General features: G+C 34.6%; 1 protein-coding gene across 1 annotated transcript in view; it reads right to left on the bottom strand.

The window, feature by feature from the left end:
* Positions 1–24700, bottom strand: part of LOC136034066 (DNA replication factor Cdt1-like) — a gene marked incomplete in the record, with an annotated part of 67900 nt that overhangs the window by 16534 nt on the left and 26666 nt on the right. Inside the window, 4 exon segments of the mRNA XM_065715185.1 lie at positions 1–119; positions 3342–3466; positions 7528–7694; positions 19168–19410. Of these exon segments, the coding sequence (XP_065571257.1) occupies positions 1–119; positions 3342–3466; positions 7528–7694; positions 19168–19410 (654 nt within the window).

Here is a 24700-nt window from a genome sequence, read left to right as displayed (position 1 = left end):
GATTCAGGATACTTTTCTGGATCAATGTCTGGGACCTCGTCAAGAAGGAAACAGGGATGCCACCTTGTCAATTTGTCATCAGGTATATGCATTGGAGGAATTAGTGATGCTAAATATTCCTAAAAAAAACAACACTATTAAAACCTAAGTTATATTAAGGCATGTTAACCTGTTGCTAATCACAACAGGTTTGCGATTAGAGAGGCGGATGATTTTACAGTTGAGTGTCGAGATATCCCATGTGCAGGTTCTGGAAATATTTAGCTCCAGCTATTTGAAATGATATGCTAGCTAGTATTCAAGAGGCTTAAACATTGGGTCATTTAAAGCAAAATTTAAAATTGCCTTTTTTTAGAAGGGGAGATACTTTAAAACTTTTTTTTTATTTATGGTATGATTTTTTTTTTTTTTTTGTTAGATTTTGGTTAGGTCAGAGAAAGTGTTTTTATATTTTGTAGATGATTGGTGTTAAGAGGATTCCAGCTGTCCATCGTCTGGCTTTTTAGGCCTTCTTCGGGCAGTTGAGTATATATATACATATATATATATATATATATATATATATATATATATATATATATATATATATATATATATATATATATATATATATATATATATATATATATATATATATATATATATATATATATATAGCAGAAAATTGCAGGCATGATACGGAAAATGAAAACTGCCTTTAACTTGAACACTATGTAGAAGAAGAACCTTCTCTTGTAGAATATAAGTTTCAGTTTATTAGCTTCTAATAAAATATTCTAACAAATTATAGATAAATTATAGTTTCTAATAGCTAAATTATAAATTATAAATAAATTATAGCTTCTAATAAATTATTAGCTCCTAATTGAACTTCTAATAAGGGTACTCGGAGAAAAAAAAATCGTAATTCAAAGGTAATAACATATAAGTAATTTAACAATTAGCTATTCATTTGATTCCTCGGCCAGTTTCTCACGTGGGTTGGGTAATTTTAACGGATTTGCGTTTTTCTGCAAAAGCAACGACAAAATATCGCCAGCAATCAGCGAAATCGTTGCGAATTCCTGCAAAATGCAGCATAAGGAAAAACGAAGGTAACACTTTGACTGTGACAGTTTACATGTCAATCATGAATTGACATAACGAACAGAATGTGATTGAATTAAAACAGAAAAGCATGTACAAAAATTGGAAATATACAATAAGTAGAACACTGGCTATTAGTATCTTAAAAATAAATATAGTACAGTTTTTTTGTTTTAAATAAATCCAAATGTTTTCAAGAAAAAACATAATAAAATTCAATAGAGCAAAAGTGTTCAGAGAACTCATGAGCAGAGCAATTTAAGTATAGGAGAAATCACTTGCCCCCCCCCCTTAAAAAAGCGATTGAAAAATAAAATAAAAACATAATAGGATATAATGAAAATAAATTGAAAATAATAATTATACAATGAAATGAGCAGAAATAGAAACATAAAATTAAGGTTTTTATTACAATTAAATTTCAGTGGAAAGAAAGAAAGACATATATCCCCTAAATTCCGGGAATTTTGTAATCCCGCTAGTTACATTATAAAAAAGTTTTTATCATCATGCTATTACAATCTTTTTTTTAAATATCATTATATTTTCTTTGAGTATAATTATTCTTAGCTTACTTACGCATCATGCGTTGCTGCGGTCTCAAAATCAAAAGCAAAAATCATAATTATGCAACATAAAATATTATCTTGCTTTGGCAACGTATTGCATCAGCCTTTGGTTGTTTTTGCCGAAAAAGAGTTTTGGATAAAACCCTCTCATTTATTTCTTTGCCATTGATTTAAACCTGCTGGTTCGGAGTATTCAACCCCGGACAATCCTACCGTTAAATATTCAATCCAGAAATTCCCCCCCGCGGCAAGTCCCCCTGGAGAATTTTCACCACACGTAAAATAAAGATGCTTGATGAATATTTAGGTTAGGATTATTAAACCAAAAAGTATTTGAAAGAAATACTTTTCTTTCTTTTTGAAAAGATTAATAAGTTTTTGACTCAACAATTTTTTGAAGACTCCTGACAATCAAATGAACAGCGTAATAAGACACAGACATACGTAAATTCGGTTTTTACCTATATAGGCTTTAGTGTTTTTTTTTAATCTTATGTTTTCATTTGTCTATATTACCTATTTTAATGATTGAACAGTTTCTATTCTGAAACTGAGCATTAAAGGCTGCTTTTTGCCTTCCTCGTCTATACCCTCCTACCGACCTTTATGCAGATACAGGTCTTGATACACAAGATACCGTTATTGCCGATATGATCATTTGTTTTATGGTGAGGATGAAATCCCCCAGGTTACTACAATTAAGTTTACCATAAAGCACACACGCGTTCAGTCCTTTTAAGGCAAACTTCAAGCTAAACCGTGGCAATTCAGTTTTATCACCTAATATTATGCTTAATCTTTATTTTGATTTTGTGTTTTCTTACCTTTCTTATTGCTTCTCGGTTTGGTGAAAAACCAACAAATCTACACTTCACTCTCTTCAGAGAGCCCTAAACAGAGCATTAAAGGCAACTTTTCGCCTTCCTCGTCTATACCCTTCTACCGACCTTTATGCAGATCTTTATACACTTTATACCATTATTGCCAAAAATAATCTTCGCCTTGCCTTTACAGGTTTCAATGGTCTTTTACCTGAAGTTCTCCAGTGGTATTTTCTCAGGTCGGCATCATCAAGTAGATATCCTTTATCGCTACGTAGTCTTTCTCGAAAGATATTTGCTCCAAAGTTTTCGTCCACAGCTGCTAAGAAATCCCCAATTTACAGTTCTATTTCTTTATGGAATTAAATGCCATCCAATATGCCTCTTCATTACACTGCGGTCTATTTACCGACACGTTTTTTCCATTAATGGAATTAATTTAACAAATCATTTGAATTTATATATCATTTGAATTTTCACATGATTTTTTCGTCATTATTAGTTATGACGCGAGTGGGGGGGGGGGGATGCGAAGATGTTAATAGTTGAATAGCCAAGGCAGGGTATTTTTTAATAGTTGAAAAGGTTTAGAAGAATAGGAAAGAAAGTCTGTAACCAAAATTTTGATCTTTTTTTTCTTTTTTTTTACATGTGTTTGAAACTTATCTATCTTTGATATAGTGTGTTAGTGTAATGGATCCCCCAACAAGCTAACTTCAGGGGATCTTGTTTTTATATGGCGTAATATATGCTGTATAGTGTATTTAGTATTTAATAAATGAATGAATGAGTGAAACATTATTTTACAGAATTTCTCCTCTTTTCAATTATCGGTTCCATGATTTAAAAAAGGAAAAAAAATTACCGCGTGATGTTCTTTGACAATGGCTAGCAGCTTACTCTGAAATATTGTTCGCCTTTCAACCATCGTTGTTGGTGGCATGGGCCTAAATTCCAGCTTCTGGATATTAGAGACTTCTTTCCCCTTCTCTGAAAAATAAAAATGTCATCAAACGAAGGTCTATACATACCTCATTCCATTGACGGAACAATAATTATTTTTAAATCTAACAAAAATCCAAAAGCCTTGCTTAAAAGGCAGCCAGAGAGGGAGAGGGCGATAGAGGCGTTCAAAATGGGTGCATACGGATATATATATATATATATATATATATATATATATATATATATATATATATATATATATATATATATATATATATATATTTCCAGTATCAAATATAGATACTAGGGTCAAACTGGATCAAATATAGGATATTCCAGTAAAAACCCATTAAGCAGAGCAAAAATGAACAAAAGTAAGATTTGTGTAATCATAGCAGACAGTTAACTAGAGGAATGTAACTGCTTGATAAGGTTAAATGGGTATGTCGCAACAGCTCAAGACTGAACGTAAAAATGAAATACGTGCTTAGAATGCACTAAGAGATCATGCTATTTATGAAATTAAGAGCAATGACCAAGAAACAAGTAAACCATCGTAGTTGGTGGCATGGGCCTAAATTCCAGCTTCTGGATATTAGAGACTTCTTTCCCCTTCTCTGAAAAATAAAAATGTCATCAAACGAAGGTCTATACATACCTCATTCCATTGACGGAACAATAATTATTTTTAAATCTAACAAAAATCCAAAAGCCTTGCATAAAGGGCAGCCAGAGAGGGAGGGGGCGATAGAGGGGTTCAAATTGGGCGCATATATATATATATATATATATATATATATATATATATATATATATATATATATATATATATATATATATATATATATATATATATATATATATATATATATATATATCCCGGGTGATATATTTCCCCCATCTCCTCTGAAATTCAATGCCTTCAAAACAAATTCCAACGTACACGTTTTCAATACTTTTTAAGTCACAGTTTAAAGAACTTAACACCCTGCCCCTGAAACATTCGAGATACAGTCCCATGTGAGAGCCTTGCTTCTTTATTTCACAAATACTATACGATTTGGGTCATATTTTATTCTAATAGAAAATTATAGCAGAAATGGAATATGGAACAAACCTAAAAGGCAACTGAATAGGTCTAAATATTCTTTAATTAGCCCCTTGCTACGCCACACCACCCCCTTATTGGAAACAGTAGGCTCAGGTTCAATGCAAATTGAAAACTTTTTAAGGGTGGCTGCCCAAGGGTGGTTCATAGAGGTGCTATTCAGCAAATCCAGATATCATGTCAGTGCCTTTAATTTACAAGTTTCTGAGCATTGCGTCATTACTTATGGACAAATTTAGAAAGCTCGAAGCAAACTCATTGTACAACAATATATACACTCATAAACCAAGGTTTGAGAACGCACCAGAAATTTATCAGAAATGCTGAGAACCACCCCTCTCTTGGAGTTTCATTGAGGGGGAGGGGGGTGATCGAACGATTTTTTAGGGATTGTGGCTGAAATAAAAAAAGAGCTTAGAAATATGATTATCATACAACATCATATGAGTACAGACTTGAACTACAAGGTAAATCAGAAAGTACCCATGAATTTCCTCTCCTTTTTGGAGCTTCAATGGAAAGACGCCTTCGAGTGAAATTTATTGCGAAATATTTCACGGGAGAGAGGTCTTCTATACAATATTTCGCAGGGGAGGATTTTTAAAGGGGAATGCGGACACGGTAAATGTTAGAGACGAGCAATATACAGCATTCTACATTTTGAAAGGAGGAGGATTTACCAGGGAAATTTTTAGGGCAATATAAGTTTGGTGAACTTAAAGACAACTATCATACAACTTTCAACATGAACTCGTAGCCCTAGGCTCAGGGATATTCAAGTCTTATAATTTCTAGAAAATTAGAAACATTTCCCCCGAGGTCTTCGGAAGATATTTTTGGAGAATGTCGCAAAGGTAATTCAAAAATAACTTGCGGTATTTTTTCAACATTTAAGATTTTGAGAAATATGAAAATTTCGAGAATCGGAAAAACAATTTGAGAAATACAACTGGGAGCCCATTTAGCTAAAAGTTAAATAAAAAAAAGTTCTTTTTACCTGAAAGTAAGGAGAAACATCAAAACGTAAAACAAAAAGAAATTACTCCGTATATGAAAGGGGCTTTTCCTTCTCAACGCCCCACTCTTTACGCTAAAGTTTGACTCTTTCTCTTAACTCTATTTTTTAAAACAGTAAAAAAAATTTAGCGTAAAGAGCAGGATGTTGAGGAGTAAAAGCCCCTTTCATATACGGAGTAATTTCTGTTCGTTTTAAGTTTTAACGTCGCTCCTTACTTTCAGTTAAAAAAACTTGTTTTTTTTATATTTAATTTCTGAACGTTTTTGAATTAATGCATGTTTTGATTTTGGCTCTCCGCACATAAATAATTAAAACGGAATTTGCACATTAATTTTTTTTTGGCTAAATGGTTTTCTCATAATTTTAATCCGAAGATGCTGAGAAAAAAGAGCGGGGGAGAAGGCATAGTTGCCCTCCGATTTATTTGTTACTTAAAAAGGCAACTAAAACTTTTAATTTTTACGAACGTTTTCATTAGTAAAAATATACGTAACTTACGAATTAAATTTCGAAACGAAATTCTATGTTCGTATGTTTTTATTACGTATAATATGAGGTGGTTCACCCCCTCGTCAATACCTCGCTCTTTACACTAAAGCTTAAATTTTGTCCCAATTCCTTAAGAATGACCCCTGAGTCACAAAGGCCGTAGAATAAATAGTTGAAATTACTAAAAATACTTTAGCGTAAAGAGCGAGGCACGAGAATTCACGAGGAGGTGAAACACGCATATGGTAATAATTGCTGTTCGTTTTAAGTGTTAATGCTGCTCCTTACTTTCAGTTGAAAAAACTTTTGAAATTTATTTTTTTAAATAATGCTGGAAAATCCTGCGCCCCCTTCATTGAAATTCTCTTCCCCCATACAAATTCCTCCTAGGAGCCCCCCTCAACTCCCCCCCCAAAACCAAAAAATCCCCCTGAAAACGTCTGTACATTTCCCAATAGCCATTACTACAGGTAAACACTGGTCAAAGTTTGTAACTTGCCGCTCCTCCCACGGGGACTGTGGGGGAGTCAGTTGTCCCCAAAGACATAGTTACAAGGTTTTTCGACTATGGTGAATAAAATGACTATCTCAGAATTTCGACCCGGTGACTTTGGTGAAAAATAAACGTGGGAGGGGGCCTAGGTGCCCTCCAATTTTTGGTATCTTAAAAAGGGCACTAAAACTTTCAATTTTCGTTAGAATGAGCCCTCTCGCGACCTTCTAGGACCACTGAGTCGATATGATCACCCATGGGAAAAAAACAATAAAAAAAAAACAACAAAAACACAATTTAACACGCATCCGTGATCTGTCTTCTGGCAAAAAATGCGAAATTCCACATTTTTGTAGATAGGAGCTTGAAACTTCTACGTTAGGGTTCTCTGATACGCTGAATCTGATGATGTGATTTTCATTAAGAGTGTATGAATTTTAGAAAGTGTTTCCCCCTATTTTCCAAAATAAGGCAAATTTTCTCAGGCTCGTAACTTTTGATGGGTAAGACTAAACTTGATGGTATTTATATATTTAAAATCAGCATTAAAATGGAATTCTTGTGACGTAACTATTGGTATCAAAATTCCATTTTTTAGGGTTTCGGTTACTATTGAGCCGGGTCGCCACTTACTACAGTTCGTTACCACGAACTGTTTGATTATTATAATATTATAATAAATACAGCAATAAAATTATTATATTAACAAAGCTTATTTTGTTTTCAAAATAGTAATAAATTATGTTATCTTTTCCAGAATTTTATGGCATACATTATTTTTGTTGGAGGGGGGACACCCCTACCCGTCATTCATCAGTAAATAGCGCCATTATTGTACATAACATATTTTTTCTTAAAAGGGGGCTTACAACCTTCTATTTTAAACAGTAGAAGTAGTATTAGCATAGCAGTAGTAGTAGTAGTTGCTGCAGCAGTGGTAGTAGGCTACCAGCAGTCAGAGGACTGACCAAATATCTTATCCAAATAAATCAGCTTACCAGATACAGATGGACCCCCAATTTTCTTCTCTATAATAGGGGTTATCACCATCTGATTCTCATCTTTTGTTGGAGTGGCAAACCTCAGTTGAACTTTTTCATAAGAAATAGCATATGAATCAGGATACACAGCAACTATTTGCCTTACATGATTCTTGCTGAAATCCCTGGAAATAAATACTTATGTAACGTAAGCTTGTCCATGATCTGCCACAAATAATGTCAAGATTTTTATGTAGGCGGGTTTTCACACTTTAAATTTCGGTGAGACTTCAGAGGGGGATCAAAAATTATTTTTATCTCGTTTTTCGAAAAACTTCTCCAAAACCATAAAATGATGACTAAAAGTATTTTTTTTTGCATTCCAGTGCCAAATTAAAAATCAAACTGAAAGTCACAAATGTATCTACTCGAAAAAAGGTTTTTCTCTCCTATAACCTTGATTAGCATTAATTTTTTCGGACAAAATAACACTTAAAACAAATAAATCCATAAATATTGTCAAATTATGACAATAGTGCAAGATTCTTGCTAAATTTCCTAGAAATACATGATTTTTTGCACACTAGTTTATTCCAGCTTCGTTTAAGTGCATGGTTATAGTGGTGTCAATAAAAGAAGCATTTTTTTTTTCCGGATTCTTCTTCAACAAAAACTCAAAAACTTCAACAAACTCTTCCTTTCCCCCTTTCTACTGTTAATATTTCAATTAATATTTTTTGACAAATCTTGAAAATCTTTTCTACTAACGCTCTATTTTCTGACAACGCTCTATTGAACAATTTTAAGATTATGAAACAGAAAAATATTATTAATAAAACTGGTCAAAAAAAAAAAATTATCACCAAGATTTAATTCTCAGTTCAGACATAATGATGTAGTGAACAGTCTTTTAACCTTATAAAACTACTAGAAAGAAATGATGTAGAATTCGTATTATAATACTGTTTGGAATGGTATATTATATACAATTAAAATAATTCCATCACTTTCAGTATCATTATAAGTAATTTATTTATTTATAGCTTACACAATACAGTCGTAAATAATGGTTGAGTGACAATACAAAAAAGAACAACAAAAAAACAAAGAAAAACATACATACTTAACGAAAAAAAAACAACAAAAAAAAAACAGATAAGGTGAGGGGATAAATGCTCCTACACCACACCTTTCTACGCCGTATCTCTAAATTTGCAAATAAATCTGCAACACCTAAAGCAGACACAATCAACCCGTTTGGCTGTCCGAGATGGAATATTAAGACGCAATTTACAGTACTAACACCACTATTACTGCTACAACTACGGATATGATACTAGTAGAATTAAGGCTTAAGGTGAAAAAATGACAGAATATTGAGGGAAAATTTGAACTGGATCAAAACACACTATATGCAATGCAGATTGTCAAAAGGGCGTATTTAAAAATGGATTTGGGTATTAAGTTGGAACTTTCAGAGAATGCTTAAAGGGGAGATTCAATCGACAAAAAGTAATATGTGCATGCCACTACCTAACACTACTACCAATGCTACTTTGACTAATAATACTACTACTACTGCTACTAACCTACTCCATCTACTATTTCAATTGCAACAACCTGTAAGGCTTAGAGTTGTACTACTGTACAACTCTTACCTGTACTACAATAGCTGGAGCTAACATGAGCATGGCATGACACAAAAAATGACCCAAAACAAGGATACCAAAAAAACAAATAAATAGCAACACACAAAATTAAAGCAGCGAGGGCTGCACAATATCACAATATTAAATAAATAAATGGTTGGTACATTCAAAAACACTCACATGCAAACACCTGAAAAAAACTATACCTAACACCAAAAATTTGTCAAGGTAATATTATTAAAATACCGAGGAAAATAAGAGACAAATGATTTGCAATATCTCTCGGTACTAGAGGCTGGGCAAGTCACTAACTGTAGCGTTATTTTTTATTTGTTGGAGTCTAGGCACTGGTTCTTCAGTAGGGGGGCTCTCAAGCTCGGGCAGTAGACCACGATGAGCTGGGAAATTCAAACAATTCAGTCAAAATCGATATGTCAACTCATGCCTACGACTTTCAAGTGAATTCAAGTTGAGTTGTTTTAGTGCATCATCATGTGTTGAGTAGTTGTGTCCAAGTATAATTTTTACAGCTCTTTTTTGTATCATCTCAATTCTATCTGATTGATCATTCGTCAAACCCCGATGTCAAGTTGGATCTGCATACTCAAGCTAGGGTCTAACGTAGCAGCAGTATATAGACTTAAAACCTCAGTTGGCATACCAAATCTCTTCAGGTTGGAAAATGAATGTAAAAGTGAGACACCTTTTTTAGTCAGATAGTCAACATGCAAGTTCTGTCTTAAATCATTGCCCAAAAGCACTCCAAGTATTTTAACAGTTTTCTTTGTCGGCAATTGGGAAAGAAGAGAAGAGCGGGTGTCGACCTTTAGGAATGAAAGTCACTTGAGAGGTCTTAGTTTCGCTGACCGTCAGTTTTACCTTTCCTAATTCAGCTTTTAGATCAGTAAAAATTCTCGTCAAGTCAGATTGTTCAGTAGTCGGAGGGCTTAGTTCCAGTGATAAGACAGTTAAATCATCAGCAAATTTAAAATCCTCACGAATTGTTGCTAAAATACAATTAAAAAAGAAAGTGGACCTAATTTAGTCCCCTGTGGCAAACCGCAGAAAATATCTAAAAATCCAGATGGCTCATGATTAGGAAGTTGGACACAATGAAATCTTTTAAAAAGAAAACTATCAAACATGCGTACAACAAATGGACGGGCACCCCTAACCTTGGCTTCTTCCACTACTACATTATGGTTGAGACTATCAAAAGCAATAACTATATCAATAAATGATGCATAATAAGATGTAAAGGGCTTCAAAAGGGCACATCAGCAATATTTTTGGAACAGCTTACCGTACCAATATGAAACTTCCAGGGGATTATCAGGGGGATGTTAAACTTACCAAAAAGCAAAATGTACATGCTACTACTGTAATTAATATCTCTGCTAATATTGTTAATACTACTACTATTACTAAAACAACATTAATACTGCAACCACTTCTTCTACTATTACCATTACTACTGTGATACTATTACTGTTAAGGCTAAATCTATGAAGGTGAACATTTGAGAGAATACTGATGGCAAATTTGAACTAAATCAAAAGACGCTATTTACATTCAAATTGTAAAAAGGACGTATCTCAAGAATGTATCTGAGTATTAAGTGAGAACTTTCAGAGAATGCTTAAACAGGAAGATCAATTGAACAAAAGGCAACATGTGCACGCTAGTACTACCATTGCTACATTTATTAGTTCTACTATTACTATAACTCCAACTTCTATCATAACTACTTGTAAGGCTAAGAGCATTAAGAGGACAATTCAAGAAATATATGAATATACAGGTTATCGAAAGGATATATCGGCAATGGCCAATTTTGTTAAGTTGAAACTTTCAGGACTTTTAGAAGGATGTTCAACAGATCAAAACGCAATATTTCAACACTACTACTATTACTACTAGTGCTATTACTATTAGTACTATTAATGCTAATACTATTACAGTGACTACTATTACAACTATGCCTAAGGGTATGAAGATGAAATTTTCTGGGAATTATTAGGGGGGAAGGTGAACTAAATCACAACTCACAGTATATATGCAGATTATCAAAAGGGCACATCAGCAATTTCTTAGGAACAACTTGGTGTGTGAATTTGAAAATTACAGTAGTGGGGGATGTTAAACTAACCAAAAGAAAATATTTGCATCCCAATAATACTGCTTTTATTCATGCTATTATTGCTACTACAAATACTGCTACTAAAGCTAAGGCCACCACTATTGATGTTACTGCAATTACTACTACTACCGGTGCTACTACTACTGCTACGAACAAATAGGCGTTAAATGGGGATAAGTCCATTTGTTCTTAATAGAAAGGCAGAGTGGTCTGGGAAATGGATCCTACTGCTACTAAAGCTAAGGGTATTAAGGCGAAAATTTTGGGCAATATTGAAACTGTATTGAACTAAATCAAAACACACTATACCCACACAGGTTGTCAAGAGGACGTATCAGCAATGCTTCAGGAACAATTGAAGGCAAGTTGAAATTTTGATCGTGTGTTGAAGGGGATGTTGAAGAAAACCAAAGTTGCTATTTACATACTGCTACTAATGCTACAGTAACTCTTGCTACTACACAATCTAAAGGTATTAAGGTGAAGCTTTCAAGGAATATTTAGGTGGGTTTTATCTAAATCAAAATAAACTATGAGCAGTTAGATTGCCAGAAGTATGACAAAGCAATACCTCAAGAGTGGCTTATTAAGTTGGATCTTTCACGGTAAGTTGTGGCGAATTTTGAACTAGCGAGAAGACACTAGTGTGTATACTTTTAATATTACAGTTACGGTAACTAATGACATTAAGGGCATTAAAGTGGTACTTCAAGGGAACGTTTAGGAGGAGTTCCAACAAAACAAAAACTACATACAGGCAGGTTTTCAAAAGGGCACACAAGCAATATCATAGGCAGCGGTGCTCTATCAGAACTAGAAATATCATTGAAACTTGTAAAGGAGCCAAGTCGACTGGGAATTATAATTACTAGTGCCTCTTTTAAGAGTCAAAAGTGATTGGAGTGCACGGAGCCCTCCTCCTCAGCCCATAATTATCCAAACACTTCCAGTAAAATTTTTGAGACAGCCATTTTGTTCAGTATAGTTGAACATTCCAGTAACTATGTCACTAGGGATATTGGGTATGTGAACCCCCAACAGTTATGCAATTTGCCTAATATGCTATAAAACTAAATTTTACTTGAAACTAGATTAAAAGGAACTATTTGTATGCTGGTTGCCAATAAGATATCTTAGCAATATCCCAAGAACAGCTGAATGTATAAAGTTTACTTTCAGGGCTAGTACTATTACTAGTTCTGCTCTAACAGTTTAACTAAATCAAAAGAGTGTAAGTGTGTCTAGGTTGTCAAAGAGCGTATGTAGAATTTTAGGGGAATGGTATTAGGTTTTATTTTTTAGGTCAACTAGAAGTCAAATTAAATTAAACAATATTACTTGTGTCAAGATTTTCAAACGAGTGCATGGTGTTAAAAATTGTTGAAAAAGTTTCTCCAACACAAAGATAGCAACCCAAACTACGGATTCTTACAGAAAAAACGGAAGAAATATAAATGTTTTTTTCTTTTTTTTTTATTAAAAGGCTATGCCAATAAAAAACGAACAGAAATAAATGTAAAAAAAAATTTACACGAACTAAGTCTTTCCATGAAAATTCCAAAGCGATTTTTAAAATCAAGGATGGGGGCTGAAAATCAGAGGGTAGAGGGCAAATCCATCACCCTAATTTACACCCTGTTTTTAAATCTTTTGATAAACACTTCAATACAGCTTTTATAGGGAAACCAGTTTAGTGGCTATAATTAAAAATAAGTAAGTTTCCACAAATCCCGCAGTAAACCTCATTCAGAAAAAAAAACACAAGATATGTTTGGGAAATTTGACCAATAGAAAAAAAAAATTTATTCAGAATTAGAACGAAGAGTATTTTCCTTGCAAGATGAAGATTTGAACCGTCAAACCTATAATTAGAGAGCGGAAGTTTATTAATTCAGTTCTCGCAAGGTACAAAAAGATTTGATTTTTCCATAGGTATATTCTAACTTACTTTTGACAGAAGAATTTTAATGGCTGATGTTCAGCCATATTTTAATGTAGCCTACAGCATATTTGAGGATTTATTTACATCAATGGACAGCTAAAAACATAAGAATCTAGTATTCAGTACTTTTTATAAACATATAATATTCTCTAGCCTTCCGTTGTAGTTTTGTCCCACTACCACTACGCCCCCCTCCATTCTTGGATATATCTTTTTTTGATCTTTTGACGGACATATCTTTTTTCCAAAACACTGGTTGATGAGAATTAAGTGCCAAAATTCAGGAAATACATCACCGTCTAAAATTTCACTTTTCTATACTGTTTTTTTTTTTTCCAAATTGATACTATAAACCAGTTATTGGTGACAGTTTATCGCAAAGCTTTGAATATAATAATAATATTTGCATCCTAATAATATTGCTTCTACTGATACTACTACAACTGCCACTACAACTACAGATCCTAAAGCTAAGACTACTAGTATTAACTCTACTGCTTCTGATGGTACTACTACTACTGCTACTAAAACTAAGGGTATTAAGGCGAAAAATATGGGATAACTATTGAACTAAATCGAAACCCACTATGCCTGCACAGGTTGTCAAGAGAACGTATCAGCAATGCTTCAGGAACAGTTGATGGTATTAACTGGAAACTTTGAGCGTGTGTTGAAGCAGATGTTGAAGAAAACCAAGGGTGCTGTGCCATACTGCTACAACTACTACGCAAGCAAAAGGTATTTAGGCGAAAAATATGAGATATCTTGAAACTGTATTGAATTAAATCGAAACCCACTATGCCTGCACAGGTTGTCAAGAGAACGCATCAGCAATGCTTCATGAACAGTTGATGGTATTAACTTGAAACTTTCAGCGTGTGCTGAAGGGGATGTTAAAGAAAACCAAAGGTGATGTGCCATACTGCTACTTATGCTGCTACAACTACTAAGCAGGCTAAAGGTATTAAGGCGAAAAATATGGGATATCTTGAAACAGTATTGAACTAAATCGAAACCCACTATGCCTGCACAGGTTGTCAAGAGAACGTATCAGCAATGCTTCAGGAACAGTTGATGGTATTAACTGGAAACTTTAAGCGTGTGTTGAAGCAGATGTTGAAGAAAACCAAGGGTGCTGTGCCATACTGCTACAACTACTACGCAAGCAAAAGGTATTTAGGCGAAAAATATGAGATATCTTGAAACTGTATTGAACTAAATCGAAACCCACTATGCCTGCACAGGTTGTCAAGAGAACGCATCAGCAATGCTTCATGAACAGTTGATGGTATTAACTTGAAACTTTCAGCGTGTGCTGAAGGGGATGTTAAAGAAAACCAAAGGTGATGTGCCATACTGCTACTTATGCTGCTACAACTACTAAGCAGGCTAAAGGTATTAAGGCGAAAAATATGGGATATCTTGAAACAGTATTGAACTAAATCGAAACCCACTATGCCTGCACAGGTTGTCAAGAGAACGTATCAGCAATGCTTCAGGAACAGTTGATGGTATTAACTGGAAACTTTAAGCGTGTGTTGAAGCAGATGTTGAAGAAAACCAAGGGTGCTGTGCCATACTGCTACAACTACTACGCAAGCAAAAGGTATTTAGGCGAAAAATATGAGATATCTTGAAACTGTATTGAACTAAATCGAAACCCACTATGCCTGCACAGGTTGTCAAGAGAACGCATCAGCAATGCTTCATGAACAGTTGATGGTATTAACTGGAAACTTTAAGCGTGTGTTGAAGCAGATGTTGAAGAAAACCAAGGGTGCTGTGCCATACTGCTACAACTACTACGCAAGCAAAAGGTATTTAGGCGAAAAATATGAGATATCTTGAAACTGTATTGAACTAAATCGAAACCCACTATGCCCGCACAGGTTGTCAAGAGAACGTATCAGCAATGCTTCATGAACAGTTGATGGTATTAACTTGAAACTTTCAGCGTGTGCTGAAGGGGATGTTGAAGAAAACCAAGGGTGCTGTGCCATACTGCTACAACTACTACGCAAGCAAAAGGTATTTAGGCGAAAAATATGCGATATCTTGAAACTGTATTGAACTAAATCGAAACCCACTATGCCCGCACAGGTTGTCAAGAGAACGTATCAGCAATGCTTCAGGAACAGTTGATGGTATTAACTGGAAACTTTAAGCGTGTGTTGAAGCAGATGTTGAAGAAAACCAAGGGTGCTGTGCCATACTGCTACAACTATTACGCAAGCAAAAGGTATTTAGGCGAAAAATATGAGATATCTTGAAACTGTATTGAACTAAATCGAAACCCACTATGCCTGCACAGGTTGTCAAGAGAACGTATTAGCAATGCTTCATGAACAATTGATGGTATTAACTGGAAACTTTCAGCGTGTGCTGAAGGGGATGTTAAAGAAAACCAAAGGTGATGTGCCATACTGCTACTTATGCTGCTACAACTACTAAGCAGGCTAAAGGTATTAAGGCGAAAAATATGGGATATCTTGAAACAGTATTGAACTAAATCGAAACCCACTATGCCCGCACAGGTTGTCAAGAGAACGTATCAGCAATGCTTCAGGAACAGTTGATGGTATTAACTGGAAACTTTAAGCGTGTGTTGAAGCAGATGTTGAAGAAAACCAAGGGTGCTGTGCCATACTGCTACAACTACTACGCAAGCAAAAGGTATTTAGGCGAAAAATATGAGATATCTTGAAACTGTATTGAACTAAATCGAAACCCACTATGCCTGCACAGGTTGTCAAGAGAACGTATTAGCAATGCTTCATGAACAATTGATGGTATTAACTGGAAACTTTCAGCGAGTGTTGAAGGAGATGTTGAAGAAAACCAAAGATGCTGTGCTATACTCCTACTAATGCTACTGCAACTACTGATACTACGCAAGCTATGGGTATTAAGGTAAAGCTTTCAAGAAATATTTAGGCGGATGTTGAACTAAATCAAAACGAACTGTGAGCAGGTAGATTTCCAAAAAGGCGACAAAGCAATATCTCAAGAACGACTTATATTATTAAATTTCACCTTTAAGGGTAAGTTTTGATGGATTTTTAACTAACCAGAAGGTACTGTGTATACTATTAATACTACCACTACAGTTACTGTAACTAATGACGCTAATGGTGCTAATTGAAACTTTTAGGGGATGTTTATGAAGAGTTTTACTTACATATACAGATAAATCTTTTTTTCAAAAAAAAAAAAAAAAAATCGATAAACTCAATTAAACGAATAAACTATATGCATGCAGGTTTTCAATAGGGCATATAAGCAATATCATAGTTAGTGTCGTTCCATAATAGCTAGTAATATCATTGAAACTTTTAAAGGAACAAATCTGATTGGAAATTAAAAGTTCTAGTTTCTTTTTTAGAATTCAAAGTGATTGGAGAGCAAGCAGCCCTCCTCCCGAGCCCATTCATTTTCAAAACGCATCCAGTGAACATTTTGAGACAGCCAATTTGTTCAGCAAGTAGAACGGTCCTATAACTATGTCTCCAAAGATATCGGGCTAGTCATCCCACCACAGTTACGCAATTTGCGCATTATGCTTTAAAACTAAATCAAAAGGCACTGTGTGTATGCTGGTTGCCACTAAGACATCTCAACAGTATTTTAAGAATAACAGCGGGTATTAAGTTGAAATTATCAAAGCTACTATTATTACTACTTCTGTCCTTTTTTATTATTTAAGCAAATCAAAAGAATACAAATGTATCCAGATTGTCAAAGAACATAGATAGAATTTTATGGGAACTATATCAAGTTTTATTTATCAGATCAACTTGAGGAAATTTGTTGTCCGTAACGCTAAAGTGAAAATTGTACTGGTCAGTCTAAATTGTAGCCAATAGGAACAAATGTGATCTTATTCCATCGGTAAATAATTTGGGCTACATATTTGCACATTATGGGGGTTGTGGTCAAGTATTTGAATAGTCTGAAGTTAGAAAACAATTTTTACTACAAAATTTGCAAAATAATTGTGCGTAATACATTAGGCTTGCAGAACCACTCTACTTTACCCCCCCCCCCCCAATGTACAACTATATAGCCCAAATTTGTTTCTAAAGAATTATATTTTTATCTTACTTTGGTATATTTCATTATAATTGAGACTCATGAGAAACATATTAGAAGAATATTAGGTAGGGGGGTATATCATACAAATACCTAAATTTATACTTTATCTCCCACTTTGGTATTAGAATAAAAGAACATTGAAGAAAATTTACCCTCTAAATGTATTGATGAGTTAAACTGAATTCGATCAATGGTTTGTGTCATTAAATGATACTCGTCGTTTCATTATGATTTGATCTGATTGTTCGATAAGAGTTTCTTCTGCTTAACTGTTCATCTTTATTGTGTAAGGTAGCTCCTTGCTGTCCTCTCTACTGAGGAATACCACTACGCAGACCAGGGGTCCACCTTCCCAAACCAAATGAGTCTAGCATATTCACTGTTCTACCGAATTTGTTTTTCACATGTTTTACTCACCTATTTATTTTTTTTTATGTATGGTAACTTCTTGGGGTCCTGTCTACTGAGAGGGCACCTATTTTGTGTCCTCCACTACTGAAACCTGGGTCCACCCTCCCAGAACACCAAACGAATCTTGTACATTCGAACCCATTTTTGGGTAGTTTCAGCGTTTTTGGTTGTCCTGCTCTGTTTTCTTCATGTTTTATTCCACCATTTACCTTTTTTATGAGTGGTAGCTCTTTGTGTGTCCTTTCTAAATAGGATTACCACCACTAAAACCTGAGCTCACCTTGCCGGAACACACCAAATAAAATCTAGTACACTCACTATCCTAGCCAGAGAACAGGGCGAAAATGAACTCCCATAATATTCAAACTTACTTGCATTACCTGAACATTCACAAACTTGAACTAAATGTGTGTGGGTAATAAACAAATAGTATTATTAGTATTAAACGTGTAATAGTAGTATTAAACTTATGACATTTGTCACACGTTGTATTTTCAACAAAATGTTATGTTTGACGTTAATGTTTTCAACTTTTGATGAATACAAAGATGTACTTCAGAGCTGAAAAACAGGTTCAAACAAGTTAAAATTTTTGTTACTAATTAGAGCTAGTTGATATCGCATCTTCAGTAGTTTATTGCCGAAGATAAAGAAGAAATACTGGCATCTCATATTTTCTTTGGCAACGGTGAAAAAAACTATATCTACATTGTGTCTTGCACACCTTCAACTCTAGCCGACTATGCTCGAAATACTTATCTTTGGTATTATACTGCTATTACTACTACTAATAACTCATCGCATCAACAAGCCGCCAGAGGCCAACACAGCTTGCACACTATTCCTTGATCCCAATCTATTCAAGTCTCCTTCTTCACACTCAACCTGGAGGCTTCCATTTCCCTTAAATCCTTCTGTACGAAATCCTTCCACCTCAACCGTGGACGACCTGCTTTTCGCATATCCCGAGACGGTTGGCCGAAAAGGATTATCTTTAGCAATCTGTCATCCGTCATCCACAAACGTGCGCTAGGCGTCTCGACGATTCTCTCACAATAGCCCTAGAGACTGGGATTGAACCACACCTTTCGTAAAGCCTACTGTAGGAAATACCGTCAGTCAGTCGGGTACCAAAACAATCCGTGGGCAATTTCTCTGGAAAGCATCTAGAAAATCTTCCACCGTTTCTCGGAGCGCCCATGCTTCCGAGTCATATTTGACCATTTTCCAGTAATGGCTTTATTAATCAGCAAAAAGAACTTACTTCTGCTGATTACTTCATGAAGAAAAATGAATTTTAAAAACAAGGGATGAAAAAACTAACACGTGACACCTGCTTTGAAAAAGAAGAAAAACGTATAAAAGAAAGAAGAAAGAAACGAAAGAAGAAAGAAGAAAAAACGTGTAAAAGAAGAAAGAAGTACCTTCGTAGCATCTGTTGCACTCCTGCTTTTAATTTCTTGAACGTAATCAACTCTTGCCGATTATACATGAAAGAACAAACAACATCCATACATCTGAATATTTCGGTCAGCAGCTTAAACTTGAAGGGAAGCGCAAGAGTAGGTACTCCAGGTTCCTTAAGTTGCCAAAACTTATCATATGCTGGCGAGTCACTCTTTACAGGGCTTGGTTGCACTTTTCGTGGACTTTCAACCTTTCTAGGACTAAAAAGTTTGTTAATTATTAGCTGGAAACATCTTGATAATTTCAGATTAGAACACGCCAAAATAGGAGATATGGAAGATAGCGCATATGGGGGAAGTCTGTCTTTGAATATTTTCCCAAAGAAATCTGTTCAATAAATTCAAATTTTCTATCTTGATCCTAAAAATACACCTTTTAAAATTACAGCCCTCTGCCTGGAAAAAAAAATCGCCAAACATTTTGACTCTGCAAAAAAAACCTCACATGGAAATTTATTGTCTGTTAAGCAATAAGTGGCTTAATATAGTCTCTTGCATTCGTGTATTGATTTATGTTGCTTACTAATTATGGGAAATCGAAAAGAAATAGATTATGAAAACCTAGACGCGTTCGATTTGAATCTTACGCTGTGGTTACTAGCTCAGCACTTTAATTATCTTACCATAATAATATGTTAAAAGGCTTTGGCATCTGACCAACCTATTTGAGTTACAGGGGCATTGGAAGTGATTCCTTACAACAAACTCAGAGAAGGGTTGGCCACCCATCCTCTAGATCTTGAGCATGGTTAGGTACCAGGTCAAGAACCCTTTACAATCATACTTGATCAGTTACCACCCCCTATCTTATAGAACATTATTAACTCTGAAAAATTCTAGTCTGTTTTGTGGGCTTGTACCCACAGCAAGGACTTATATAACTCCCGAGAACAGTGGCTTACTGTCAAATAATTAATGATGAGAAAAGGCGAAGCGTTAAAACTTATTGCAACTGTATATACCTTGCTGCGTGGGGCAAGAAAATTTTGACCATCCAAACAGGGCCTTACTTTACTTTTCCGCATATATGCCAATGAACATGTACTAAAAGGCTAATATAAAATTACCTTTTAAGCTTTTTTTGATGTTATACTGCAAATCTGCACAAAGGGCGAGATCCGCCACTTTGTAATTTGGTCGAAAGAGTCAACTGTCCCACAAAATTATAGCCAAAAATGTCATTTTTTAGCACTCTCGATGAAAATACTCCAATCAACCTGACCCACTAGGATATGTATGCAACTAAACTAATCATATGTCTTTATAATATAACTACTACTACTAACAACTCACTGTAGTATCAAGCCGCCAGAGGCAGCTACGTACGTTTCCCCTCCATCCCAGAATATGGGTAGCTGATTATAGTGGAAACTCGCACTAGTGCCAAAAAAGGTCACTGCGCCATCTAGCGTCTGGCGAAATTAAAAGGCTAAGCCTAGTATTTGTCTTTGAAACAGTAAATTAGCCTACCATAAACAGCTAAGTACTTGCCTTTTACGCAGTTTAAGATGCAGGAGAGGGTAAAGAGCCTAAAACTATTTAACTAGTAGGCCTACCAGTTTAAACCTAGGCCTGCTTTGTGCAGCCTGGAAAGGCCTATTAAATTGGTTCTTGAAATAAAACCAGTACAGATTATTTATTACGTACACAGAGAATTCACCTTTAAATGCTATGAATATACAAATTAGGCTAGGTCTATATCATTACCACATAAATTATCCAGTTCTGTTTGAATTTGTCTACTTATTTAGAGACACTTTTAATGCTTTCACCAGCCACAACGCTGCATTTGGCGCTAGTAGTTTTTAATTCCTATCGTTCCATGTTAAATCGCAGAAGATCTAGCTCTTATCATTTACCCCTACCCTTTATTCCACTTCTAATGATGTAACAATCTTGAGCACTTTTATAATAAACCCACTACCGGCTCAACTTGTTCATTCATTGACGCATTAGGCCCAGAACCCATGGGACAACTGTTCCTAGAGAATGGTTGGAAACTAGTCTCATCTGCAACTGGTTTACAACCAAAATGAAACGTGTCTCCGCCCACGGACGCAAGTGGTTGTGGATCAGTTGTTTTTATCTAATTAAGCAGTGCAGTGTGGTTAACTATGTTGAGTTCTGACGAGGAAGACTTTGATTACTATGAGTACCACAGGTTTCTTAGGGTTCAGAAATAGTATTGAGTCCATCCCTACTTGGAAAAGAATACAAAGTCTCGTCAGTTCTTAGCAGCAAAAGAACCATCTCAAACAGATAGAAAATTTATCGCATTTTACAGATATTTTATAGTTGTACAACTCTTTATACTACTCCACTTCTCCTACAAATTTCAAGTTTAATTCCTGGTCTGAACTTTTGAGGGCCAAAACAATTGGACAGTTTCAACGCGGTAGCTTCCGAAAAAGTGTGGGACCACACTCTGCAGTGCAACTGTGATCACAGTTGGAGGCTCATACGGGACTGGTTTTAGACTGATTGGAAAGCAGTCTCATATGGATTGCCTCGTGCCCCCCCCCCTCTATTTCAAGGCCATGGTCACGAAACAGTTGCGTAAGCAATCGGTTAACAATTCTAGTCTCAAAACAGTTGCCCCGTGAGCGCTGGCCCTTATAGAACCATTTTGTTCGTTAGTTTCTTTCAGCTTAGCGGGAGACGAAACAACGAGAAGTGACAGAATAGATGGAAAATATATAATTTGGGCTATATATATGCACATTAGGGGGTGGGGGTAAAGAATTTGGACACTGTGAAGTTAGAAAACAATTCTTACTGTATAATATGCAGAAAAACTGTACCTAACACACTACGCATGCAGACCCGCCTTACTTTGCCCCCCTCCCCCCCCCCCGCTAATGTGCAAATATATAGCCCAAATTTGTTTCTAAGGTAGTATATTCTACTCTTACTTTGGTATATTTCATTAGAATTAAGCACCAGAGAAACATATTAGAAGAATATTAGGCAAGGAGTATATCATACAAGTACTAAATCTTGATTATCCTAAAAGATATAAAAGGGACAGCTAAGCAGAAAGCCCAAGAATAATTTGGAGCAGCGCGAGGAATGATTAGGATATTCCAGAATTATAACTTCTACCGAACAAGAATTCTACCAAGGACAAGAAAATAATAATAAAAAGGATTTTATACTTTAAAAAAGGCGTTATTTGCAGATAAAAAATGTAATGCCGAAAACTGATAACAAACGATGACTTTTTTTTTTCTTCGGACCATAAACACATATTAGATTAAAGAGCAAAGAACGAAAGAAACGAGAAAAGAACAGGGCACTTTCTACTCGCTTAGAACAATCGAATTCATTTGAAAAAGGAAAAAGAAGGGACAGAAAATAAAAAGAATAAAGAAAGAAAAAAGAAAAACATAAAAGAACAGGACACTTTTACTCATTTAAAACAAACAAATTAATGTGCCAAAGAAAACTAAGGGACCTAGAAGGGGCAATTAAGAAAGAAATAAGAAAATATAGCAGGAAAGTTTTCACTCAATTAGAACAAACAAATTAGTTGGAATAAAGATAGAGAAGGGGCAAAAGAGAGAACAAAGAAAAAAGATAAAATAACAGGAAACTTTGTACTCATTTAGAACAAACAAATTAATTTGAATAAAGTTAGAGAATGGGCAAAAAAGAGAATAAAGCAAGAAAAAAGAGAAAGAAAAGAGAAATATAAAAGAAGAGAATACTTTTTACTCATTTAGAACAAACAAATTAATGTGGAAAAAAAAGATGGGGCTTGGAAGTGGCAGAAAATGAAAAGAATAAAGAAAGAAAAAGTAGAAGATAGCAGGAAAGTTTTTAATCATTTAGAACAAACAAATTAGTTGAAATAAAGATAGAGAAGGGGCAAAAAAGAGAACAAAGAAAAAAGATAAAATAACAGGAAACTTTGTACTCATTTAGGACAAACAAATTAATTTGAATAAAGTTAGAGAATGGGCAAAAAAGAGAATAAAGCAAGAAAAAAGAGAAAGAAAAGAGAAATATAAAAGAAGAGAATACTTTTTACTCATTTAGAACAAACAAATTAATCTGGAAAAAAAGGAATGGGGCCTGGTAGTGGCAGAAAATAAAAAGAATAAAGAGAGAAAAAAGAGAAGATAGCAGGAAACTTTCTACTCATAGGAAACGAACAAATTAATTTGAATAAATGTAGAGAAGGGGTAAGAAGAGACTAAAGAAAGAAAAAAGAGAAAGATAACATAAAAGAACAGGACACTTTCTACTAATTTAGAACAGACAAATTAATCTGAAAAACGAGAAGGGGTCTGGAAGGGGTAGAAAATGAAGAGAACAAAGAGAGAAAATAGCTGGAAAGTTTCTACTCATTTAGAAAAAAACAAATTAATTTGAATAAAGATAGAGCAGGGGCAGAAAATAAAGATAGAAAAAAAAGAAAGAAAATAGAAAATAGCAGGAAACTTTCTACTCACAACAAAGAAATTAAATAAAGATGAAAAGGGCTAAAAATAAAGAGAGTACAGAAAGAAAAAAGAACAGATCACTTTCTACTCATTTAGAACAAACAAAAAGGAAGAAAAGAGGCAAAAATGACTGTACGCAAGGGTTGACTCTTTAAGCAATTTAATATAAACTTCTCCATACATGAAAATCTTCAATTTTTCCACATAATTGGGACAGGTGACCTGATTTATATAAAAATGACGTCACTCACATAATTTTTTTTTCTAAAATTAAGGCTCTAAATGAATTTCCTCAGACTTCTGACCTATCTAGATCATTTTTTAGGACAGAATATTTCAATAAGCCAATTGTCCCGAAAAAATACATGTATAAATAAATAAACATACAATTATTGCTCGTTTTGTAAAGATAGCGTATATATATATATATACATATATATATATATATATTTATTTATATATACATATATATATATATATATATATATATATATATATATATATATATATATATATATATATATATATATATATATATATATATATATATATATATATATATATATATATATATATATATATATAATTTCTTACTACTATACAAATCAAAGGTGCGCCCTCTTCTTGAGTATAATACTTCTGTTTGCTTTCCATTAAGTCTAACGGATGAGCATAGGATAGAAAAGGTTCAGAGAAGGGCCACTAGATTGGTCCCTAACCTTCAGCGCCTTTCCTATCCGCAGAGACTTTCTAGGCTTCAAATCCCGTCGTTGAAGTTTCGTAGACGTCGCAGTGACCTTGTAAATGTGTTTCGTATAATTAAAGGAGTGGATGATGTTGATCCAAATTTATTTTTTAAATTTATTCATTATCACGCTACTCGTCAGCATGATTATGAATTACATCCACCAAAACCACTGAAAAAAATTGGTCAATTATCTTTCGTTAGTAGAGTTGCCAGACCATGGAATGGTTTGCCTTTGGAGGTTGTCGAGGCAGAGAGTGTTCGAATTTTTAAGAGTGCATTAGTAAATATGCCTTTTTAT

This window comes from Artemia franciscana, chromosome 12 (genome assembly GCF_032884065.1).
Source record: "Artemia franciscana chromosome 12, ASM3288406v1, whole genome shotgun sequence".
NCBI lineage: Eukaryota > Metazoa > Arthropoda > Branchiopoda > Anostraca > Artemiidae > Artemia > Artemia franciscana.
Note: the sequence above shows the minus strand (reverse complement) of the source record. Positions and strands in the feature narration are given on the sequence as shown.